Source organism: Podarcis bocagei (genome assembly GCF_964188305.1).
Source record: "Podarcis bocagei genome assembly, chromosome: 11".
NCBI lineage: Eukaryota > Metazoa > Chordata > Lepidosauria > Squamata > Lacertidae > Podarcis > Podarcis bocagei.
In genome coordinates this window covers 22,263,253-22,287,323 of record NC_138136.1, presented here as the reverse complement: position 1 = coordinate 22,287,323, position 24,071 = coordinate 22,263,253, and the positions used below count along the sequence as shown (strand labels likewise).

At 41.3% G+C, this 24,071-nt stretch overlaps 1 protein-coding gene across 2 annotated transcripts in view; it reads left to right on the top strand.

Moving 5' to 3' along the window:
• Window positions 1-24,071, top strand: part of CAMK4 (calcium/calmodulin dependent protein kinase IV) — an 88,028-nt gene that overhangs the window by 20,396 nt on the left and 43,561 nt on the right. The window contains exons 3-6 of one of the 2 annotated variants that reach the window (XM_081213791.1): window positions 13,725-13,803; window positions 19,558-19,611; window positions 22,082-22,144; window positions 22,416-22,498. In XM_081213791.1, coding sequence (XP_081069917.1) covers window positions 13,725-13,803; window positions 19,558-19,611; window positions 22,082-22,144; window positions 22,416-22,498 — 279 coding nt within the window. The remainder of the gene's footprint in view (window positions 1-13,724; window positions 13,804-19,557; window positions 19,612-22,081; window positions 22,145-22,415; window positions 22,499-24,071) is intronic. The other variant, XM_081213792.1, reaches the window with a different exon arrangement.

The following is a 24,071-nucleotide window of genomic DNA, read 5'->3' as shown; positions in this document are numbered from 1 at the left end:
GTCACTAGCCAATTTAATTTGAGGAAGATGAACTGCCTAGGAGTATATTCACATAACCGTGGACTATGCTTCCAGTGCACTCGCACATGACATTAGCCAAATTCCATATTGGTTCTCCCATTTCTTGACCAGCACTGCTTCAGTCCAACTAGAAAACTGGATTTGAAGTTAGAGGTAATGTGAACATATCTTAACAGCCGCTGTGCATGTGCAGATGAGCACCCATGCCCAGTGGCGAAGCTGCATGCTCTGGCACCAGGGGTGGAGAGCAGGCGTGGGCATGAGTGGTGCGCATCCTGGGGCTATGGTGCGCATCCTGGGGGCATGGCACGTCGCCCCGTGGGGTGTGGCATGCATCCTGCGGGCCTGGCTCCCGGCATGGTGAGGGCGTGTGCGGTGCCTGTCCGGTGGCAGCTGCGATGGTACCCCCCTCCCCGATGGTGCCGGGGGCGGTGTGCTCTCCCCATTCCTCCGCCAGTGGCCGTGCACAGATGACAGCTTCATGAATAGAACTTCTAAGGGGGTTGCATGATTGGGAAGCCCAAAGCATCCTGTGCTTCAGGTGAAGGCCTCCTCACCCCTTATCTGATGTGAGCACCGTGCAAATGGGGTTCAAAATATGGGGGTGACCATGCCGCATTTTAAGCTGCTAATGTGAACAAATGCTAAGCAGGAGTTAAACCCATCCCAAGTTATGCAAGAACCTTTTATCTTCAAGTCAGGATGTGACCATTTTAAAGTTTAAAAAGGTTTCTGTTCTTGAAGGAGTGGCAGTGTATATACATCACTACAGTGGTACCTCGGGTTACATACGCTTCAGGTTACATACGCTTCAGGTTACAGACTCCGCTAACCCTAAAATATTACCTCGGCTTAAGAACTTTGCTTCAGGATGAGAACAGAAATCTCGCAGCGGCGGCACAGCGGCAGTGGGAGGCCCCATTAGCTAAAGTGGTGCTTCAGGTTAAGAGCAGTTTCAGGTTAAGAACGGACCTCTGGAATGAATTAAGTACTTAACCCGAGGTACCAGCGTAGTGCTTTAGAACTTGAGCTCCAAAAAGAAGAAAAAGAAAAAACGACCATCTGTCCCAGTATTACACCACCACCCCTTGTAAAACCTGGCAATAATTCTTGGCAAAGGGATATTGTTTAAAATATTTTATTTTCCAGGAGGAATAACAAGCATTAGGGAACATTCAGAACTGTGGAAGGAACAGTGGTTTGTAGCAGGTAGCCACTCAGTTTTGCCATTTAGCATTTTAGTTTCTGGTTTGATTAATTATTTACTCATTTGTTTTATCTCTATGGCACTTCATATTCATGTGAGTCCCCAAAGGGTTTACAACCAATCAGAAGCAACAGCATAAAACATACTGGAACATCATTGTTACAGCACGCATGCACACACACACACACACAATTACAATGCCTGGGTCAATTAAAGCTGACCAAACAAATCATATACTGTAATATTAATAAAGTGATGCAATGGGAATTTATGCCTGTAAACATGACATGGTAAGAATTTCATTGAACATGCACGTGGCACAGAGACTAAAATTTAATATGCAAGGAAATCCATTTTGATCATGAAACACAAGCAGAAAGGGGTACCAGGAAATCACATGCATTAAATAAAGGCCATGGTAACCATCTGTTCATAATAATTGAATTGCTACTGAATATAAAACTAAAAAGGAAGGGAAGAAATTGAGTATAATAGACAGCATTTCCAGTTAAACAAATACCTGTTTCAGAAATACAAACGGAATCTTCTCCAGATTTAATCCTTTTGTCTTTTATGTCTAAAGAGTATAAATCATTTGTTGTGCATATTTTTTATTACATTTTCTGTTTTACAGTTTAGAATATTCATTTAAACAACCTTAAAATGTCAGTGACTTTCCTTCTTCTCTTTCCATGGTTCATTTTGCATATATAAATCCCAGCATATTTTACATAAACTAAACCATTCAGTAATCCATTATTGCATCCGTCAAAACTTGTTTACACTGCTGAATTTATCTTAATGCTTCCAACGTTAAGAGCATAAGTCATTTTTCTTCCTCAAAGATTTTGCTTAAGACCAAGAACAAAAGCTGTGAAGAAGATACACTTCTTGACAGAAAGTCATCTGATGTAATCCCAGACTATTTGTATTAAAGTGGATTTTCATGGAACGTTTAAATGTTACAAAACCAAAAAAAAGATATTTATTTAAAAAATAATGCTAATAATGTTGGAAGGCTATGTGAGTTTACTCACCTAACCTTTTAATACTTCTTACAGTATAGTTATTAAGATTCTAACATACAAATTAGGGAGAATGTGATGAACCCTAAAACCCACAAAACATCATTGATGTGGCTCCACAATGAGATATGCGCAATTCTTACCACATGGCTAATTCTAGTCACTAACAGGCATAGTCCTATGCAAACTTACCTAAGATTGAATTCCACATAATAAAATGGAACTGACTTCTGAGTAGACACACATAGGATTTTGCTGCAAGCTGATATGTCAAAAGCTGACCCATATAATACCACTAATTACCTTAAATCTCAGCTCTTTGAGTCATAGTAAGATTCATAACCTCACTTTTCAAAGTAATATATGAATTGCACACTGGAATCAATAGATAAAGCATGCGTGAGTTCTTGAAAATTATAATCTAGGTCATGGTACTATGAGCACAACTCTGCTCTCACTTTAGCATATTTTGAAATGCTTGGGGTCAAAAGTCTGTGGCGGGTGGTGGTGGGGGAACTAGAGTGCTTTAATATTTGATTGAGTTAAATAAGAACGGGCACTGCTCCACTGCAGCACTTTGCACTAATGTAGCTCTGGCATAAAGATGGGCAGTTAAACAAGCCATATTTATTGGCTGCTGGCTTTATTTGAAGCTTCGGAGGAATATATAGGAAAGAGAGCATTACAGTGGTACCTCGGGTTAAGTACTTAATTCGTTCCGGAGGTCCGTACTTAACCAGAAACTGTTCTTAACCTGAAGCACCACTTTAGCTCATGGGGCCTCCTGCTGCTGCCGCACTGCCGGAGCACGATTTCTGTTCTCATCCTGAAGCAAAGTTCTTAACCTGAAGCACTATTTCTGGGTTAGCGGAGTCTGTAACCTGAAGCGTATGTAACCTGAAGCGTATGTAACCTGAGGTACCACTGTAGTATCTTGATATGTGAATCTATGAGGAAGCGACTGATTACCCTTGCATGCTGATATGTGTGTGGGGGTGTTAATAAAAAAAGAATAGCAGCAGGCGTGTAGAGTTCTGCCCCCCCCCCATTGGGGGTGCCCAGTACATGTGTGTGATACCTGACATGGTGAGCACATGACATTACATGGCATGAAGGGGCCCGATGGGGCCCTCTGCGCCCTGCGAAAGCTGCCCCCCCCCGAATGTCCTCTCCCTAGAGGCACAACTGGCTACAACACTTTTGTCATTTGACACCATATGAAAACTCTTGTGTTCACCTCGGCTTTTTATAACTAATTAGGAGTTTTGACACTGCTGCAAGCTAGGAGTTTGGTTTGTGGCTCCTTGTATGCTTTTAAGAACATGTAGGATTTTATCTGCTTTTATAAATGGTACTAAATTCAGTTTTATTGCAACACTGTTCTACTGTTTTACGGTATTGCAACCTGCTGTGGAATCTTATGGTGAAAGGTGAGCTAGAAATTGCCTTATGAGTATATTGAATATTATTTACTAGCAGTAAATATTACTATTATTAAAAATTAAATACTATTTTAAAAATATAAATAAATAATTTATGGGACAAGCGTTTGACACCTAAAAAGCGGCTGTGTGTGTGTGTATGTGTGTGTATAATGCAGAACATGCTAATTATCTCTTGTTTGATCTCCCCCGTTACTGAAAGTCAATACAACAATAGCTTTCCTAACCTTTCTATGGCAATTCAAAGCAAAATTATTAACTTTGACCATCCCTCGCTCTCTTGGGCTATTCCTTTCCATGTGCAGATGCATCATACCTGCCATTCACACCTGCTTGCCCACTGAGAGCTATCAAACAATACAAGCCAGCAGCTGTTTTATGACCCAGATAAATCAGATGGAGACACGCCGCTGTTCTGTGTCAAAGTAACCTTTTGGGATGTCGTCTTCCAACTTTTTCCTCTATGGAGACTGCTTCCATATGGCCAGGTCACTTCACTCCCCCGCCCCCGCCCCCGCATGTGGCCTTCTCCATATGCCCAGGTTACTTATGAAAAAGCTATTGGGCAGTCAATGGCGAAAGCTTTTTTCTTGGCGCAACCTTGACTCCTCTACAGTAATTTGTTTCTTTTCAGAGAGTTCTCCTTCTCTCCCATCCGAGAGAAAATAACACTCGGGAGTCACTCTTCTCCTTGCTAATCATATCACTTGTCTAAGGGAAGCTACTGCTGTCACAAAAATCGTATTTGCAACACGGAATGGGTTTCTCACGGCTGGCAATTATCCGGGTTAAGTCATTCATTTTTGACAATTTCTGTTACTTGAATCAGTCTGAAAAACACACACAAAAATTATGTTATCTCCAAATATGTTTTAATTAAAATCCTTTGCATAAGATTTTTCCTAAATAGAGAAGGAAAAAAGATATACAGCTCATTATGATGTGTGAAAATCATGCCATAGTTTATTTTGTTATGTGTACATGGGATTAAGAAACCAGTACATGAAGTTCCTTCTAGGTGTTTGTGTGCATCAAAATATAACAGCCTGCAGTTTTCACACATCTTGTTGTATACATTTTTTCCTACATGGAAATTAATGCAGCGCAGTGTTGTATTAAACAGCCTTAATATTTATTCAATTCATGCTGGGGGGAAAAGTGTTTATACCTTAATAATGAATATTTTCTCTTTCCCAATGGTTTTACTGTTAGAACTAACATCTGTTATGTGAAGGATGCCTAACAAGACACTCCTTTGCATGTTTACTCAGACGTAAGTCCCACTGTGTTCAGTGGGACTTATTCATTGTGAACATGTCTGAGGACGTGGCACAACACAATGAAAGGATAGTCAAATTAATTATCAGTACACGCATTGTGACAAAAACGGGAGCAAAGTAATTCAGTGATAAAGATGAAAAACTTTGTACTAGACATGAGATAGATGTGACTGATGCCAATCTTTTCGTACTTCTGTTTCGCCATTGCCATGGTTTTTGTAACATGCTTCCATAATCTGATTTTTTTTAAAAGAAAAAAATTTGATTATAGGACTGTGTGTTAAGACACAGTTGTGCAGAATGAGAGGCAAAAGTGTCCTTTGAACAATCCAAACCACCCAGTTATATGCATATTCCATAGTACAGTGGTACCTCGGGTTACATACGCTTCAGGTTACAGACTCTGCTAACCCAGAAATAGTACCTCGGGTTAAGAACTTTGCTTCAGGATGAGAACAGAAATTGCGCGGCGGCTGCACAGCGGCAGCGGGAGGCCCCATTAGCTAAAGTGGTGCTTCAGGTTAAGAACGGACCTCCGGAACGAATTAAGTACTTAACCCGAGGTACCACTGTATATCTGTCAGTGCACAAAAGCCCCATGCAGTGATGGTTTTGCCCCCTTCTCTCATAGGATATGAGCAGTAGCATCATTTCAGGACAAGGGAGCAAATATGCTTTAAACTTCTCTGACATTGTCTTTGCTGCAGCCAACAGGCATAGGGAAATCACAGAAGTACCACCATTGATCAGAAAGCACTGCCGCATCCCTAAGCCATGACTTGACAGGACAAAGGGATGGGCAACAGATGCTGGGAGGCAGTGTTATCACAGATATTCCACGCAGCTGTAGGGTGCTTCCTCATTCTTCTGGAAGCTGGTAGAGGAGAACACAACCTTTTCGATACAAAGTTGAAGTACGCAGGAGAAACAAGCCTGTACTCTAGACATCAAAAGATGGGGGAAACTGTTCTGTTTGTCTGTGTCTATCCTTTTGTAGCTTTTGGAAAGCTTCCTGACAGACAAATCAAATTGTTGCAGGCTTTGGCAATTTTTGCAACTATCTTCCACCAGTCATTTTGGTTTTGTATCACCCCCCCCTTTTTATATACAAAAAAGCGAGTGTGTTCCATTTCTGTAATGAAGGATGTAAAATCATGAGATTGTAGCATAAATATTATGAATGCTGTGGAATATCTGTCTGCCTGCGATCAAACAGAAGCTGAAGTTTGTTACTACCTTAAGAAATGAAACTGACTACACTAGTTTGATTACAGATCTGTTTCTCAGTTGTTACACATTTACAGCATTTGTCACTGCCACCACCCTGGAATTGGATCAAGTTTTGTTCCTCGCTTTCAGTCAAATGCAGATATACAGCTGATACAGATATAGATACACATATTCATATACAGAGAGACATAGGGACCTTGTACAGTCCTCATTATTTAATTAGGCTTTTAACCCCTAATTAAACATTTGGCTGGCAGTGAACGGGAAAGTAGAAGGCAGAGGGCCTTTTTGGGGGTGGTGGCCTTCCTGTGAAATGCGCACCCCCCCTTCAGATGGCAAGGAGATAAAGAACTACACACTTTTAGAAGACATCTGAAGGCAGCCCTGTATTGGGACGTTTTTTAACGTTTGATGTGTCCATCTCCTTCTCCCTGCACCTGATTACATGTTTAATCAAGGATTTAAACCCTAATTAAACATCCAGTTGGCAGTGAAGAGGGGAAGAAGGAAGGAGGGACAAGAGAGAGTGTTTGCCTATGTCATCTTCCCCCCTCCGCCAACCCTATTTTTAATTAGTGTTTAAAATCCTGATTAAACATGTGGTTGCCTGAGCACCCTGCTTTTAGCAGTCCTGTACTGCTCTGTGTGGACCCAACAAGAAGCAGACCTGGAGCTACCTTGACGTGCTCTGGGCAAATCCCAGGTTGACCCAAATTGCCTGGTTTGGATTGACAATGAGTTTTTAGAAATGAAAACGTCTCCACATCATGGAATGCAAGAATATGATATGGTCGAAGAGATCCCAAACTCAGATGTGTGAGAGGTTTTATGGGGCTTGGGGGGGGGGGGGCTGGCAGCTTTGCCAATTTTCTGCACAATCCAAATCTCAGCTCCACCTGAGTGGAGAAGTTTGTATGCAGCAGATCTTGGGCTGTGCCAGCTGAGCTGGGGCAAAGAGGAAGAGGAGGAAGAAGAAGAGGAGGAGGAGGAGGAGGAGGAGTTTGGATTTGATATCCCACTTTATCACTATCCTAAAGAGTCTCAAAGTGACTAACAATCTCCTTTCCCTTCGTCCCCCACAACAAACAGGTGAGGTGAGTGAGGCTGAGAGACTTCAGAGAAGTGTGACTAGCCCAAGGTCACCCAGCAGCTGCATGTGGAGGAGCGGGGAAGCGAACCTGGTTCACCAGATTACGAGTCCACCGCTCTTAACCACTACACCACACTGGATCTCCGGTACTAAGCCAGTATAAATCCCCCCTCCTGGCTCAGCTGGCATAAATCCCAGCCCTGACTCTAGCATAAGTTCTGCTGGCTTCCTATTGTTTGAATTGCTCTATTTTGCCAAATCTCTGACTTTATCTGTAGGGGTGCGTGTGTGTGCGTGCATGCGTATGCTCACTTTATGTTACTCATGTTTACTATAGCCCCGCTTTGTCCTTTGTCACAAAATCTACTAGGCTTTCTGCTGCTGATGTAGATTCAATAATCCACAGTAAGTGTTGCTACTTGTGTAGTTCTACGGAACATCCCCCCACCCCCCGCTGGTGAAATATGATTCATTGGAAGATTGTGGAAGTGTGATTTAGAATACAGCGCTTACATCTATAGCCAGAGGCCCATATTCATAACTATCATAATTTGCATATGTAGACTTGACATTCCCCTTCTGTTCAATGCTTGCTCCGTTATTATCTGAGAATTGTGCAGATGACCTCTGTTCATTTTTACAAATGACCACATCTGCCTGATCTGCACCTTTATTATTCCACCATGTGATTTTTTTTCAATTAAATATTATTAATTAGATGCTATTGTTCCATACCTAGTTTTTTCAATATGTTAAAGATTCTGCAGAAAAGTGGGAGGGGGAGAGTAAAAGGAAGCAAGCCACCCAACAGGAATAGCTTTTCGTTTTCCTTGTGATTATATATTCGCAGCCATGTATATACTTCTATATCTATATTGACCCATGTGAATTGCTAAGCAGCTGGCTCTCATTTCGTATGCAGCACCACAGCCTTATGCACAATGATTGTCATATAGACTCCCTTGCCACAAGGAATTGAAAGCCCAACTGGATCAGAATGTGCCACAGGGAGAGAGGGTCACAAAGTGAGGAAGGGATATTGATAAAGTGCCCCTTTTAAAGCTGTACTACCAAAATGATTAAGGTTTTAAATGACAATTTTAGTTTATATTTTAGTGATCAAGATTTAATATATATTTTTAACTGCCACTATATCTGAACTGTCTCTGTTGTGTTTTATGATTTTCCTGATATTGTAAGTGAGCTGGAACTGCTCTGTGACCGTAATAATAAAATTCATTCATTCAAGTGCCCCTTTCTCATCCCCCCCCCCCGCATTGCCTCAATTTTCAAACAGCAAGTGTCTGCTTTCCTCATTTGCGGTACAGTGGTGCCTCGGGTTATGAATTTAATGCATTCCAGAAGTCAGTTCTTAACCCGAAGTGTTCTTAACATAAGGTACGTGTTCCCTACATAGGCCTCCACAGCCCTGGAAGCAGATTATGTTCGTATCCCAGGGCAAAGTTCGCAACCCAGAGCACCTACTTCCGGGTTTGTGGAGTTCATAACGCGAAGTGTTCGTAAGTAGGACGGTTTGTAACCCGAGGTACCACTGTAGTGGGCTTCTTGGCAATATGTGCATATGTAGAAATAAATGCATTTGTCAGCATTTCCATGTGAATTTTTCCTAATGCATGCAAATTTACCTAATATACACATTTTTAAAAAAAACATTTGCAAAAACAATTTTTCAAAAAACAAAAATAATATTTTTGTATGTTGTTCTCAGTAAAATATCATTTAATAATAATAATAATAATAATAATAATAATAATAATAATAATAATAATTAATAATAATACCCTGCCCATCTGGGCGGCTTCCAACAAAATATTAAAATACAATGGTCTGTTAAACATTAAAAGCTTTCCTAAACAGGGCTGCCTTCAGATGGCTTATGCACACTTTACCCTAGTCTGTGCATTATTATTATTATTATTATTATTATTATTATTATTATTATTATTATTATTTACATATTTCTTGTCTGGAGAACTGCACTGCAAAATTTGGAGAAGTGCAAATTTTGAGGGATGATTGTCAGGGACTGGTGGGGCTCTGATGAGTGAGTTGTGGAGGCAGGGGGTGGGGGGCTGTTGACACAGGAGAGCCGACCAATGATTTATGGGGTTTGGTGTCCGAGTGAGGCAAGAGTCAGGGAGGGGGAAAGAAGACAGGTCAGAGCAGTCCAAGGCAGAGGGGTGAGTGCAGGATATGTCAGAAGCAGAGGAAGAGGCTGTCCTGGCGAGAGACTACCTATGCTGTATGGCAAACAAATACTGAAACAGCATTTCCAAAGCAGTTCACAATGTGGCACAGTGGCAGCAAGTAGGGTAGGAAGCTATTCAAGGCAGAAAAATAAACAAACTTTCCACTGGGCTGGGAAAAGCCTGGATACTCTTTAGAGCCTGGCAATAAATTTGCTGTCATTAGGCTAATGGTGAAATAACTGGCTTGGTGAAGTATTTGATTTGCAGAAGTAAAGAAAAAATGAACTATGCCAATTTGGTTCTATTTTGTGACATGTTTTAGAGATGATGCTGTCTTAATTGCAAGGAGATAGACAGGAGAAGTGGGAAGTGAGTGTTTTGCTCAACAGTTTTGTATGTTTTGTTTACCAGCCATGGTTTCTTTGATGTGCAGACAATTCAGAACATTTTCCCCTTATTGTTTGTAAGCCTACACAGATTTTAATTATGGTGAGCTCATTTGGGCATGGCTTATGATGGAAAAGTAGTGCACAATAAACCAGTGTTGATGATAGGTTCACTTGTCAGACCCAATAGTAAAACAAGCCAACAAACAAAAATCAATTTGGGAGCTAAAAGACATAGATCCAAAATCTAGAAGTGCACAGATGTTCTTTCTTGGCAAAATGAAAGCAGAAAAAAAAACCGCTAGCAAAATTTTATTTGCAGGGTTTTGCAGATGTTAGCAGGGTGTGTGATTTCAATCAGCCAAATGGCATGTGGGAAAGGTTAACTCCTCCCTCCCTCCTGCATTCACATTCTTTATTCTCTGCCATCCTTTTGGGGGAGACACTATCTTGTCCTTTGCTTCAGTCAGCCAAATGTCTTGGGTTGGCCCTGTTCCTGCACAGCTGCTATCAACAGAACAAACACGCAGGAGATAATTTTCCTGGATCTTTCATGTCATTGAGCTGATGTGGTATAGCGGCCAGTGTGTTGGGCTAGGACCTATGAGATGGGTTCAAATCCCCCCCCCAAAGTCATGAAGTTCACTAGGTGACTTTGGGCTACTAACCTACCTCAGAGCTTTGTTGTTGGGATCAAACAGGAGGCGGAGAACTATGCAGGTGCCAGTACTCACCACAAAGTTATTACAGTGAGTGCCACACTTTTAACATCTGAAAAAAGGTGTCAGTACTGTGTACAGTGGTACCTTGGGTTACATACACTTCAGGTTACATATGCTTCAGGTTACAGACTCAGCTAACCCAGAAATAGTACCTCAGGATGAGAACAGAAATTGTACTCCAGTGGTGCAGCGGCAGCAGAAGGCCCCATTAGCTAAAGTTTCAGGTTAAGAACGGACCTCCGGAATGAATTAAGTACTTAACCCGAGGTACCACTGTACCCTTGGGTACCCCCAGGAAAAAAGCACTGGAACTATGCCACCTTGGAGGAAATGTGAGATATGGATGTAATATTAAATGATAAAATAAATCATCTACTTTTTCCTGAGAAGAAATAGGGGAAATGGAACGTATAATAATTAAAGGCAGGGAAGGGGATGGATCAAAAAGGGGAAAGGAGCAGAGTCAAATTCTGAAACAATAACTAGAAATAAGTGTGCCCAAAGCCAGATTTTCCAACTTGCCAAGGATTCTTAAGTGGTGGGGGACCTTGCTGCCTTCCCCACAAATTATTTCTGGACAGGGACATTAAATAAATGGAAGGGGGAGTTGCACGTGCACACACAAGGTTTCTGAGACTACAACATTCTCTGTATCGCTACCTATACAAAATTTTGACTACTGTGGAGTGTAGACTACCACTTTTGTATGGTCCTACAAAGTTACACACCTAATCTCTTATGCATGTAGAAAAAGTTAGCTTTTATAGTATCGGATCCAGTACCTTATTAGGACCGTTTCATGCAAAGCATTTACCCGTGTTCATTTCATCATTTTACATCCTTTTATTTTGATTTGGGTAGCAATTCTCCAATTAGATAAAATAGAAATTGGATTTTGAAAATATACTCGCACAAATCTGTTTAAGACTTGAATAATTTATCCAGTTGAAATTTAGGCAGGATTGGATTTGTGGTGGTGGTGATTATTGTATTTGAAATGCCGTACAGGGTTGATCTGATTCTTTTTTAAAAGGTGCATAGTGCAATTGTAGCTTTATTAAGCAAAACACTTCTTTTCCTTCTGAATGTGCTGCAGCTGCTTTCTGAAACATAGAGCAAAGACAAATGTGACATTTTGGAACAGTGGAGCAACTCTGGAAACTCCTTTACTACATTTGATCCACATTTCCCTTCCGTTGTTGAACTGGAACAAAAGAGGTTCTGCAAATCTTTGCAAATCTTTCATTGACTGGCTTCATACCAAGAAGAACAACTTCTCTGGTTCCTCAAACTTTGGAGCAGTCTTGCACTTAAATAAATAAATAAAAAGTGTATAAAATATTAATAACGAATGAGCACAGAAATGCATCATGTGGTGCTTTTAAAAATAAAAATGTATACAGCCTGACTGAAGGATGGAGAGGGGGAAATGATGGGCAGCCGAGTTGCCATTTTATTTAGCATTATGCATGCATGCATGCATTGTGGTTGCATACTGTTTTGCAAATGGTTCATGCAGGCCAGGGGTCAGCAAACCTTTTCAGCAGAGGGCCGGTCCACTGTCCCTCAGACTAAGGAGTGGGTGGACAGACTATATTTTGAAGAAAAAATAAATGAATGAATTCCTATGCCCCGCAAATAACCCAGAGATGCATTATAAATAAAAGCACACATTCTGCTCATGTAAAAACAAGCTGATTCCCAGACCATCCGAGGGCCGGATTTAGAAGGTGATTGGGCTGGATCCAGCCCCCGAGCCTTAGCTGGCCTACCCATGATGTAGACCTTGCATGTACTATAGTTTCCAAATCCATTCCATTTTTAAATCTGGCACCACCTGACTCCACTCCCTGCTCACCCTTCTCAGAGAATCTGAAAAAAAGTGAACAAAGAGACAGTTATGACCCATGGAAACATTTGAGGCAAGAATTTTGTCTGCCAAGCAATGCCCAGAAGAAGGAAGGGTTGCTGATGGGAATGGAAGAAAGTTCAGCCATAATAACAGGATTCTTCTCAACTGCAATTCTGACAGTTTCTTGAGCGGCCCCAGAATTATTGGCTCTTTCATCTTTATTGAAAGGTCCGTTACTCAGAGATCCTTTTTTCTTTCTCGTTTTGTGTCTTCCACATCTGCCTTGTGCCACAAGTTCCTTTAAAATGTTCTGAGTATGCTGCTGGGTCAGGTCTACTTGACATTAATTGCATTTTCTATTATTTTAACTTCCCTTCTCTAGAATATATACTACAAATATATTAATTAGAAATGGATGCTCTTCATTCAGTGAAGATGTGCTCAGGATAGATGCAAATTCACACATCACTTCCCCTCACTTCTTAACATGTAGATAAGAAGTTTGTGTGAACACACAAATGGCAACTGGAAGGTCTTGCTAATATATTTTTCAAAGTAACACATTTTGCATTAGGGAAATGGTGGGTGCATCTGGTTTTTTAAAATTAATGTTCAAAGAGTTCTACCAAACAACACTTCTAGAATTGCAGTATAAATATTCCATATAAGAAAACACATCACCTAATTCTGTCGTTGTTGGTTTTTTTTTTTTTTAAAAAAAAGGAATTGGGGATGTATGAAAAGTTGAATACAGTACTGAAAAGAGCAAAGAAATTTTCGAGACTGACAGCTGAAGATTGCATTTTCCAATGTGCCAAAGTCATTCCAGCAGTGAAATAACAACTCTCCCGTGGAACAGAAAGAGCTACAAATGAAACAGTTTTCTGTTCTGCAGGAGTGTTACAATGTCGGTAGCACTGGATTTTATTTATTTGTTTATTCTTCACGATTCCCTAGTACTGTACTGTAGTTAAATATCCCTGGGCAATGGGAATGGAATAATGAACAGAATTACTTTGTTGTAGGTGTTACATTGCTGAGGAATATAGCCAAAATAAATTCCGAGCAAGTACTTGATCAAAACTGAAAATCAAAACCGTACAGTGAAAAATCATAACTTATTTTAATTTCCAAGAATTAAATTTCAAATTTTAAAGCAAGCTCAGTTTTCAGAGAAATTATGTTTTATAGAATAGAATAGAATAGAATAGAATATATTCTACATATCTGAACGTAACTTTATATTCTGTTTTTTTCAGGGGTGCAACATCTATTGTCTACAGATGCAGGCAGAAAGGAACACAAAAGCCATTTGCTGTCAAAATCTTGAAGAAAACTGTAAGTTTCATTCCACCACCACCACCCTTTCTCAAATTTTTCTTACAGAGGTTTTCTTCAGAGGATCCATTGCAAATGCCTTTAGGCTTTAATTGCACAGTCTGACCATTGAGGACGTTCCAGCTTTGTTTGATTTAAATTCACGATGTGCACACCAGCAGCCTTTGGAGGAAATTATTCCCGAAGACATGCTATGCATTTACTCATCTTTTTGTATATTACTATTCTATCTGCATATTGTAAAATGGTTAGTAGAAAATGTATACTTAGAAAACACCAAGTGCATGAATTCCTGATGAGAACAAAGCAGCAGGAAGCCATGGAAAGGACATAAAAAAATACAAGAGGTTCTGCAAACTAACCCATATATCTTGTATGACTTCGTGATTTGAACTCAGCCTTCTATCGAAAGCAGAATCTTCTGCACAGGCGCAAGGGTGTGGGAAGAAGAAAGAGATTATCACCCCCAAGACTACATGCCAGAAAGAATACAACAGTTCTTGTTTTTGCAAAGGAAGCAACCTTACCTTTTGTTTCATGCTGCAGTTGTACCTGAGCAATAGTTCTGACTCAGGGGGTGGCCAGTCCTCAATGCAGCCCTCAGAAGAGGGATGGGGGGGGGGAGAGAGAAAGGTTTAAAACAAGAGTAAAGCTGTTTATGTGTTCCTAGAGAATTGCTAATTTCTTCTGTAAGTAGGTTAATGGCAGGTGCTGCTTCAACTTTGCTAGCATGCCGTACTTTGAGAACTCTGCATTGTGGCATGTTCTCTGAGTGCTGAAGGTTTCATGGTATTATAAAAATAGCATTAGGATTAAAAAATTCAAAAGAGAAGTGCAGTCAGGAGATTCATCTAAGAGCTGGTTATTACATAAGCACCTGCAACTCTCTCAAAAGAGTTGCTATTATTCGAGCATCATATTTATCTTTGAGGCCGAAATTCATATAAGTTATGGATTTTTCAAATTTGTAAGCAGAATGGTGGGGTGAGGGGAGAGTATTTGGATACAGGAGTGCGGGGGATGGTGGGGACGGCCAAGCTAGATGCATTTCCTTTACAACATCAGTTTTATGATCCAGCCATATTCAATGGCGGAGCTTCATGCTCTGGCACCGGGGGCGCCGCCCAAGGGGGCGGGGTGTGCATCCTGGGGGCGGGGCATGTCACCCACAGGGGCGTGGTGTGCGTTCTGGGGGTGTGGTGTGCCGCCTGCGGGAGCAGGGCACCCAGCACGAACGGGGGGGGGAGCAGCTGTGATGGAACCCCACGGGATTGTGCTGCCGGGGCGGCACGCTCCCCACTTCCTCCTCCAGTGGCCATATTGACCGTGAAAACCTTTTCAGGTTTCAGTAGGTAAGTGAGGGGAGGCATTCAGTAGAGAAGAATGAGATTTGTATCAGTGGAGATCCAACTCACTTCTGCAAATGGAAAGAGCTCTTCTGTAGGTGGAATAGCACGTTTGTACCAACTGTATCACTGTAGGTCGCTTATTCCACCAAATAAGAGGACTGTTCTTTCTGTTCCTCTTATTTCACCAGGGCAGGTTCAAGCACTGCTTATGCACCATCTTCCATGGAGTTTAGACTTACCTTCAACAGTAGCTCCTCCACATTTTAAAATGTTCTGACAATAATTTTAATGAGTCCTACTTTAAGATAGTTTTATTGTTTTCTCGCTGAAGGGGCTTGAAATACTAGAGTTGCAAGCTGAAAATTTAGTACAGTGCAGATGTTCTTATCTGAGACCTAATTCTCATTTTCAGCCCCAGATGTAGCTCGTCGCTCTACAGTTGTTGAAAGAGTAAACACCACTGTTGAAAGAGTAAACACAGTGCAATGGAGCTATGTGACCATGTTGCAACTATCTGTCTGTCTGGAGTGAATATGCATAATTCTAGCCCCCTCATCTTTAAAAGATGGGCAAATTGGTTAATATGCAAAAAAGCAGCAAATTAATAGTCAGGGATATGGGACGTTTTCTATATGGAAAAAATCCAGATTAAGGCCCATCATCTTGGGAAAGAAGTCAGTAAGTGCTTTCGGATGGGTGCTTTCTTGAATGCCAGGCATGGTCATTCAGCATATCCAACCAACAGCTACAGGAAACATTGGTTAAATCAATTTATAATGGTCTCTTCCATTTTGAGAGTTTAGTTTAAGGGGACCAAGTAGAACATTATGAAAGAAATAGATTAATGCAAAATTTGGCATACGCGGCTCTGTAGGCCCATTTATGTTAACAATTATTTTTCAGTGGATCCTGTGGAATTTCACTGATGATCAAGGTATACACAGGTCGCGAAGCTTGCTTACCCTTCTGAAAAAGGGAGTTCATTGATAGGTGACTTTTATTTGAGAACAGCTTGTCCTTAATCCCCATGTTTTGTTTAGAGTCCTCAATAAGCTAAAGAAATGAAGATGGGGCTGCTAAGATGGACCCTCTGGAAGGAAATAGATTAAAGGTGTCTTGTTATCAAAAACTTAAAAAGGGCAATATAAAAAACGGCTCCCCTCCCCTCCCCTAGTTGTTGGTTGACTCCAACTTCCTCTCTTGAAACTCGAATGAAAAGTGTGTTGTGATAGAGAGCACCTTTGGGATAAACTGATGACATTTATAAATTAAAACAGATCCCCTGAGGGACATGGAAGCATTCTAGTCATGTTAAAGGGAGTCCCTCAGGGATGATTTTTGAGAAAATCATTGTACTAATCTTCCCAGAGAAGAGGAAAAAGATATGTTTTATTTCTGATCACGACCCAAACTGGCAACAGTTTTTACAGCAACTGTTATTGTGGGACTTGAGGCAATTTTAGGTTACATCCCAGCAGATAAAATATCCAGAGATGGAGCCAAGTCTACTTGTCTCTCAAAAATAAATCTTCCCTACCAACAGCAGTTGAGGTTACGTGAGGCACTTTTAACTGAATGTCTTTAAAGACTGAGGGATCTGCTCAGGCTTTAGAGACACTAAAGTGAAATTGCACTGGGCTGCAGTCCTGCACCCATTTACCTGAAAGTAAGCACAATAGAACTAAATAGGAAAAAGCAAGTCCTCCTCAAAAGTGAGTGGACATACATAGGATTGTGTGCTGTCACAAATCTGAGCCCCCAGGAAGAACCATTTAACTGTCATGTCAACTTTCATTCCAATTCTGCCAACTTGTTCACCCCTCTTTGATCAAATCTTCTGCTCGTTTACAGTCAACTGCTGCTTCCATGTGCATACCAGCAAACTTATAGCTAGTCCAGCCATCAGTCTTGCTCTCCACATTCTGTTTGGCCTTTGTTGCTCAAACTTGAAATGCAAGAACGTTTCTGCATTTATCTGTTCATTCACCACCTAATTAATTACACAACAGAGCTTTTTTAAGTGTAAAACCGCTTCAAAGATCAGGGAGGGAGCATTACTGGGTTGTTTCTACAGTCAAGCCCTTTAGTAGTGCTGAGGCATTGCTTTCCCACTGTCCACTGTAAGCAAAATCAAAGCAGTAATTCCATGCAGTGCTGCATATATCATAACCATTCCCGCAATGTTCATCACAATGGGCAACAGCCTATGCTTTCTTGGAAGTCCCAAGTGATTCTGCAGGATTTGTTTAAAAGAATAGGTGCATGAGAATGCAGCCTCTGCCTGGGAGCAGGAGGAGGAGCGGAAAGATAAAGAAGAGAAATTCAGATGTCAGAAGTTCTCGCACCACGCAAGAGGCAGAGTTGAACTGGGCCCTGAAATTAATATAATTCATTGACCTAATGATTACAGAAAATCCAGATGACAAAGCTGCTAAAACATTTGCATTCCTATGTTTTCATGTTGTCATACTTTTGAACGCTGAATTACACTGGCTTATTTCACTTCCTGTGAAACTTCAGCATAATGTTGTTGAATTTGGGCTGGCATAGCAGGTTGAGGGAGAGGGAGATAACATTTTCAGTGGTTGCCTGTCTGGATGGCTACTTCAGTGCTTTTCACTGTCCATTCTTTGTCCTTCAAAGGAGAAGGCTTGGCTGAAAGGGGGTTCTTTACATGAAAGTGACTGTGAGGCATTCATTACACACATTTGAATGTAATATGGAGTCAGGCTCTGATAAAGTGATAACCTGAAGCTTGAATGTCAAACGTAGCATAGTTTAACTATGAGAACTTTTTAAAAAATCATTTAAAAACTTGTTCGCTTCTGTAAAGAAGAGCCGTCTTCATTATTACTCTAGTTTCTAGACTTGGCATGATTATTTTTCGGCTAAGTAAATCTGGCAGTGCTGTGATTCCATTTTTCCAGTTAGCTGCTGTTCTACAGCCAGATGTTTAATTTACGGTAAGTAAGGTAAAGGTAAAAGTCCCTGGATGGTTAAATCCAGTCAAAGGTGACTATGGGGTTGCAGTGCTCAAATTGCTTTCAGGCTGAGGGAACCGGCGTTAGTCCACAGACAGCTTTCTAGGTCATGTGGCCAGCATGACCAAACCGCATCTGATGCAACGGGACACTGTGACAAGTGCAGAGCGCACGAAAACACCATTTACCTTCCCACCGCAGTGGTACCTATTTATCTACTTGTACTGGCATGCTTTCGAACTGCTAGGTTGGCAGGAGCTGGGACAGAGCAACAAGAGCTCACCCCGTCATGGGGATTCGAACCGCCGACCTTCCGATCGGCAAGCCCAAGAGGCTCAGTGGTTTTGACCACAGCAACTTAGCATTGACCCTTTGGACTGGAGATGATGGGGTCTGAACCAGAGACCTTCTGTATGCCAAGCAGCGGCTGAACTACTGAGATGCAGACCCTTTATTTTTGGCAGGGCTAACTACCCATCTTGCAAAAATGCATGCAAAGAAGCTGTTACACCAGCTCTCTTTCTAAATAACAGCAGTTTTAGTGGAGAGCAGAGTTATTTAACCCTTTCCTGTGCTGCAAATTGCTACTTCCCTCATATATAAGCTGCACTCACTCCGTAGGGTTCCAAACACAGCTTGAATCCTGAAGCTCAAGGTTAGTAAAGCAAGAAACAGCCAGCAGTATTTCGCTGCACCATCTGTTGACCAGACTGTTGGAACTAAGCCAGGTAATGTGCAGCTGAGTCTTGTTTCTATGAACACCAAACTAGTGCCAGAGCAGGGCTTGGTAATAGGTTTGTAAACAGTAGAATGGATTTCACTTTATCCAGATTATTGGTTTGCCCCCCCCCCGCAAGGTTTTATCCTAAACATTTGGACTGTTAATGATGATGCATACTTTATCATTTATAAATTATATAACAAATGATAAGTATCAAATAAATGTGGTCTTCAGTGTTGAGACACAGAAACTCTGCAGTGCGAGATACCAGTGAGCATCCTCATAAACATTTACCTGTTGTTGTCATGACATGAAAAGCTCACTAATGCCATGGTAGTGGCTGCTAAAACATTTTGATGGTAAGCATAGGTAGTATGTTTCACAAACATTAATTCACACATGTATTCAGAGCAAAGTTTAGAGATTGGGTACATTTTTAGCAAGACCTAGGGAAGACAGGGTTTTTTCCCCAGCTAGAACTCGGCAGAACACAGTTCTGGCAACTCTCAGCTGGGCGCCATTGCTGTTATAAGAGAACAAGGGAGGCGTTCATGGTGAGTTCCGGCACCTCTTTTTCTAGAAAAATAGCACTGTATAAGGATATACTATTTTTTGTACCATGAGCTCCAATGTATCCATTGGGCCAAGGCTAAACTGGGCGTAAAGCTGTTATAGTAATCTGTAAACAAACATGTTATTTCAGATGTTGCCTGCTGAAGAGCTCTGTGCAACTCTAAAGAAGTTGTTTCAAGAAAAGGTATTGCGATATTTATATATATATATATATGATAATAGGAAGAGTATTAAGTGGCTTCAGAAAAACTAGAACTGCAAAAATATACCCGCCCAGTTTAGTAATCCCATGCAGCAAAAGATCTGCTTGCAGAGGAAATTCTCTAAGTATTTTTCCATTCTTTTCATTGATGTTGGGCTGCCTGCTCCATGGGAAGTGAAAGGCTAATTCACGCAGGAATTCAATGTCTGTACACACACTGAGTCGCACATTCGAAGCCTTGTGTTTAAAGCAGCCTTAGGTAAATGCCATTCATGTAAATAAATTATTACTAATCAGTCAGTAGCCTTATTACTTTGACTACAAAGCAGGGAGGAGCAGTAAGAAGAACATTGTGCCTTGAACCTGGACGGAAGCCTGTTTGTTGTAATGGTAAAGAGTGTGTTTCGCCTAGTATTTATGCTACACATTCAGCTAAATGCGCAGCATTCATTCTGCAAGGAAATAAGTAACATGTGTGCAGCAGCTGTTGCTTGGTAGATGGCATTTACTGCAACTATTTGTCATGAATTCTATGCAACGATTTTGAACAAACATTAAGGACGGGATTCACCTAATGAACCCTGCCAGCAGAAGCTTTGTGCAAGGGTTTCCACTTGTGCAAGGGAACTTCCTCATTTCTTCCCTCCCCCTCCCCGCCCCAAACATGCCCCCTGCCCTGAAATTGCATCTGAGGGGGTCAGGAAAAACCCCAGAACAGCACATACAGAGTGTGGAATGTTCCATCTGGCAAGCAAATATGCTTGCAGATGGAACCTTGTAATTCCATCCTGAGACTTCAAAATGTTAAAGTAGGACAATAATAAATGCCAACTATTACTCTGTGGTATGAACATGTGTAGATATCATACTGGCAAATCAGGGATGGAAACTGCCAAATGGAATTTCTGAGCATTGTATGAACTGGAAACTGGAAACAAACAAAAACAAAACTCTGCTGGGTGCGCAGAGTGCACTGAAGGACTGAGTAATTAATGTTTTATTTTATAAAACTGAGTGATGAGTTCTGCTGAAACATGCAACATTCATCTTAAGTGGAGAGGCAGTCAGAAAAACTACTGGAGCTTACAAAACAGTAAGATTCCCCCCCCCCTTGTTCCTTTCTTCCGTTCTTGTTTACCCTCTAGGCACTTATTCCTTACCCTCTTGTTTCAGCTAGCTTGCTGGGTCTTTTCAGAGCACAGAGGAAACCTTTCCCCTCTCCCAAATGTGTAAACAAGTGATATAAAATTCTGTCTTTGAGCACATTTCTAAAATTAACTTTGTAGTGTTGTAAAAAGAGAGTCCTCTGTGACATGTTGGCACTAGAGGGTCACTGCTGCCTCACACAGAAGTAGCTTGGGGGCACAGATATTCGCCAGCAGGGAGTGCTTACTAACCTAATAAAACAAAGGGAAGTCTTGCTTCATGTACACCTTGCTTCTGTTTCTTCCCCGCCTCAGACTTAGTGTAAACTTACTTCTCTTGTCTCCTCAGTATCTTGAGATATTCTCAAATCTGTCTAAAACAGCTGATCATCTTTGTTTCAGACTTCAGACCTCTTTGTGCCCCTGATCACATCTACTATTAATTTTATTTTTATGATTTCTTTTCATTATATAGGTTTCAGTGATGTTGACCTCGGTGCCTGGAGCATTTTCTCCTCTCACTGGTATTAGCAAGATTCCCTCCACCATCCCCTCCACCCCCTGAGACTTCTTGCCTTCCACTTCGCAGAATTATAGAGTTGGGACACTAAGGGTCATTTAGCCCAACCCCCCCGCAATGCAGGCATCTCAACACATGGTCTCCCATCCACTTTGAAACCATGCCAGACCCTGCTTAGCTTTGCAAATGTGCTAGCAGTTTTATTGCTACACCTCTAGTCTTTGAACAACATACTCTCTTTTTATGTAGACATTAAACTCAAGAAAGGAAGGCATATTTTCTTATATTGGTTTTTGCAATCACACTGATGTCATTGGAACTGTGCTCAGAAGGTAATTGGGCACAAGGCAGCTTTCAGAATAATAATGTGTTTCTAATATATTGTGTAAATATATAGGATGTTTGAATGGTAATGCAAGATTTTAAAAAGTAGCCTTGCTGAATGAGACAGGTGGTTGTAGCAGGTTGTGCTGCCTGTAGATAGAAAACTTTTTGATTCAGTGGAACTTCCTGTCAGCTGAAACAATGGGTACTGACCAAATTTCCATCATAATTTTGTATGAAACGTCACTGAAATCTTTGAAATTTCTTTAAGAATGCTGGTATATTTGCTCAAATATCTATTTCTTAACCTGCAGCCTTATCCTAAATATATTAGCATGCAAGTAAGTCCCAGTGACTTCAATAGGACTCACTTCCTAGGACATGTGTTTAGGATTGCACAGTAATAGTTAAAAATGTCTGATGAATACCAACAACTTATTATGAATCCCCCCCCTTTAACTAGGTAGACAAGAAGATTGTCCGAACAGAAATAGGCGTTCTACTTCGACTTTCACATCCAAATATTGTAAGTTGGCTATTTTTTACAACACAAATTTTTTTTGCTTGTTTGCTTGCGATACAGATGTTTTATTGTGGAACCTTTAGGCAGAATGAAAAGCAGAGGAAAGTAATAAGAAGTAATTAAAAACAAGAATAAGTTCAAACAAACCCCAAGACCAAGTTAATGGGATAAATGAGACATTCATCCTTCACTGTAACTTCCTTGCTGTTGACCTTCAAAATATATACATACTTTCTCTGAAATTTAAAAATTCCTTATTTTGTGCCTTTCTCAGATAAGACTGAAGGAGATATTTGAAACCCCCACAGAAATCAGCCTTGTCTTGGAGCTGGTCACGGGAGGAGAACTGTTTGACAGGTAGGAAATGTGTGAAAGTTATTCTATATCTCTTGCAGGAAAGTTGTTATAATGAAGAGTTACTATTGAATGGGGACTAGTTTTCCACTGTCCTGCCCTGAAAACTGCTGTGATCTTGCTCTCCTCTGGCTCACAGGGCAGACTTCAAAGTGAATGTCTTTCTCAAGAACCTCCCTGTTAGGCTGTAAGAGGAACAGGCCTCAGGCCCCTTCTCAGCTAAGCCCCTAAGGCAGCCTTTCTCAACCCTGGATCTCCAGATGTTGGTAGACTCCCATCGTCCCTGACCACTGGTCCTGCTAGCTAGGGATGATGGGAGCTGTAGTCCACCAGCATCTGGGGATCTAAGCTAGAGAAAGGTTGCTGGCAGTACTTTAAATGCCTCAGGGCACAAATGCATCATAGCCAGTACTGCAGTCACAAAAGAAGCCATGACCTCAGGCAGAAGCAACTGGAAGCAGCCTGTTTCTAATGTTTTCCCTCCTAGGCTTCTTAGCAAGAACTGTGACTGCATTACACATCACATGGTGTCCCTGCTGACATTTCTGGTACCTGGTCAATATGAATAAGGTTGAAGCCTGTTTTTGTCACAGCAATGGTGTGGTTCACACATCATGTTTCCGAGCACAATTCAAAGTGTTAGTGCTGACCTTTAAAGCCCTAAATGGCCTCGGTCCAGTATACCTGAAGGAGCGTCTCCACCCCCATTGTTCTGCCCGGACACTGAGGTACAGCTCTGAGGGCCTTCTGGCGGTTCCCTCGCTGCGAGAAGCGAAGCTACACGGAACCAGGCAGAGGGCCTTCTTGGTAGTGGCACCCACCCTGTGGAACGCCCTCCCACCAGATGTCAAAGAGAACAACAACTACCAGACTTTTAGAAGACATCTGAAGGCAGCCCTGTTTAGGGACGCTTTTAATGTTTGACGTACTGTATTTTAATATTTTGTTGGAAGCCGCCCTGAGTGGCTGGGGAAGCCCAGCCAGATGAGCAGGGTATAAATAATAAATTATTATTATTATTATCACATTAAACCATTCTTAAACAGTGGTTTATTTAAACAAGCCAACGAACCTTGTTTAAACCAAAGGATGAACTGCAAATTATCGAAGTAATTCTGGTTTGTTTCACCCTTTTATCCCATTTGGCTTCTAACTCTCTTCTGCCCCTCCTTCTGACATCACTTAAATGTTTGCAGCACCTAGTTACTGGCATTGCCTCACCATGCCACCATTTCCCTTTCCACTGGTCGGCTGTGAGAGTGAGAGCTGTCATCAAACAACTGCTCCCTCTTTCCATTCTGCCAGGAAAGAAACACTCACACTATTTTGCAGCTTGTTGTTTCTTAAAGTGTACTCCTTTCCTCTGCAACCATGCCTTTTATTTTTCTTTCCCCAACCTGCAATTGGTTTAAGTAAGCATTCCTTACATTGGACCCCTCTCTACGCTCTTCTTCTGCTAGGTGGGTATTGAAAGACTCATTTGACTAATGCACACTTAAGTAGTTTCATATGTTAATTGTAATGACTGCCAGGAACAGAATCTCGTTTCGAACTCATTCATAATGAGTTTTTTCCT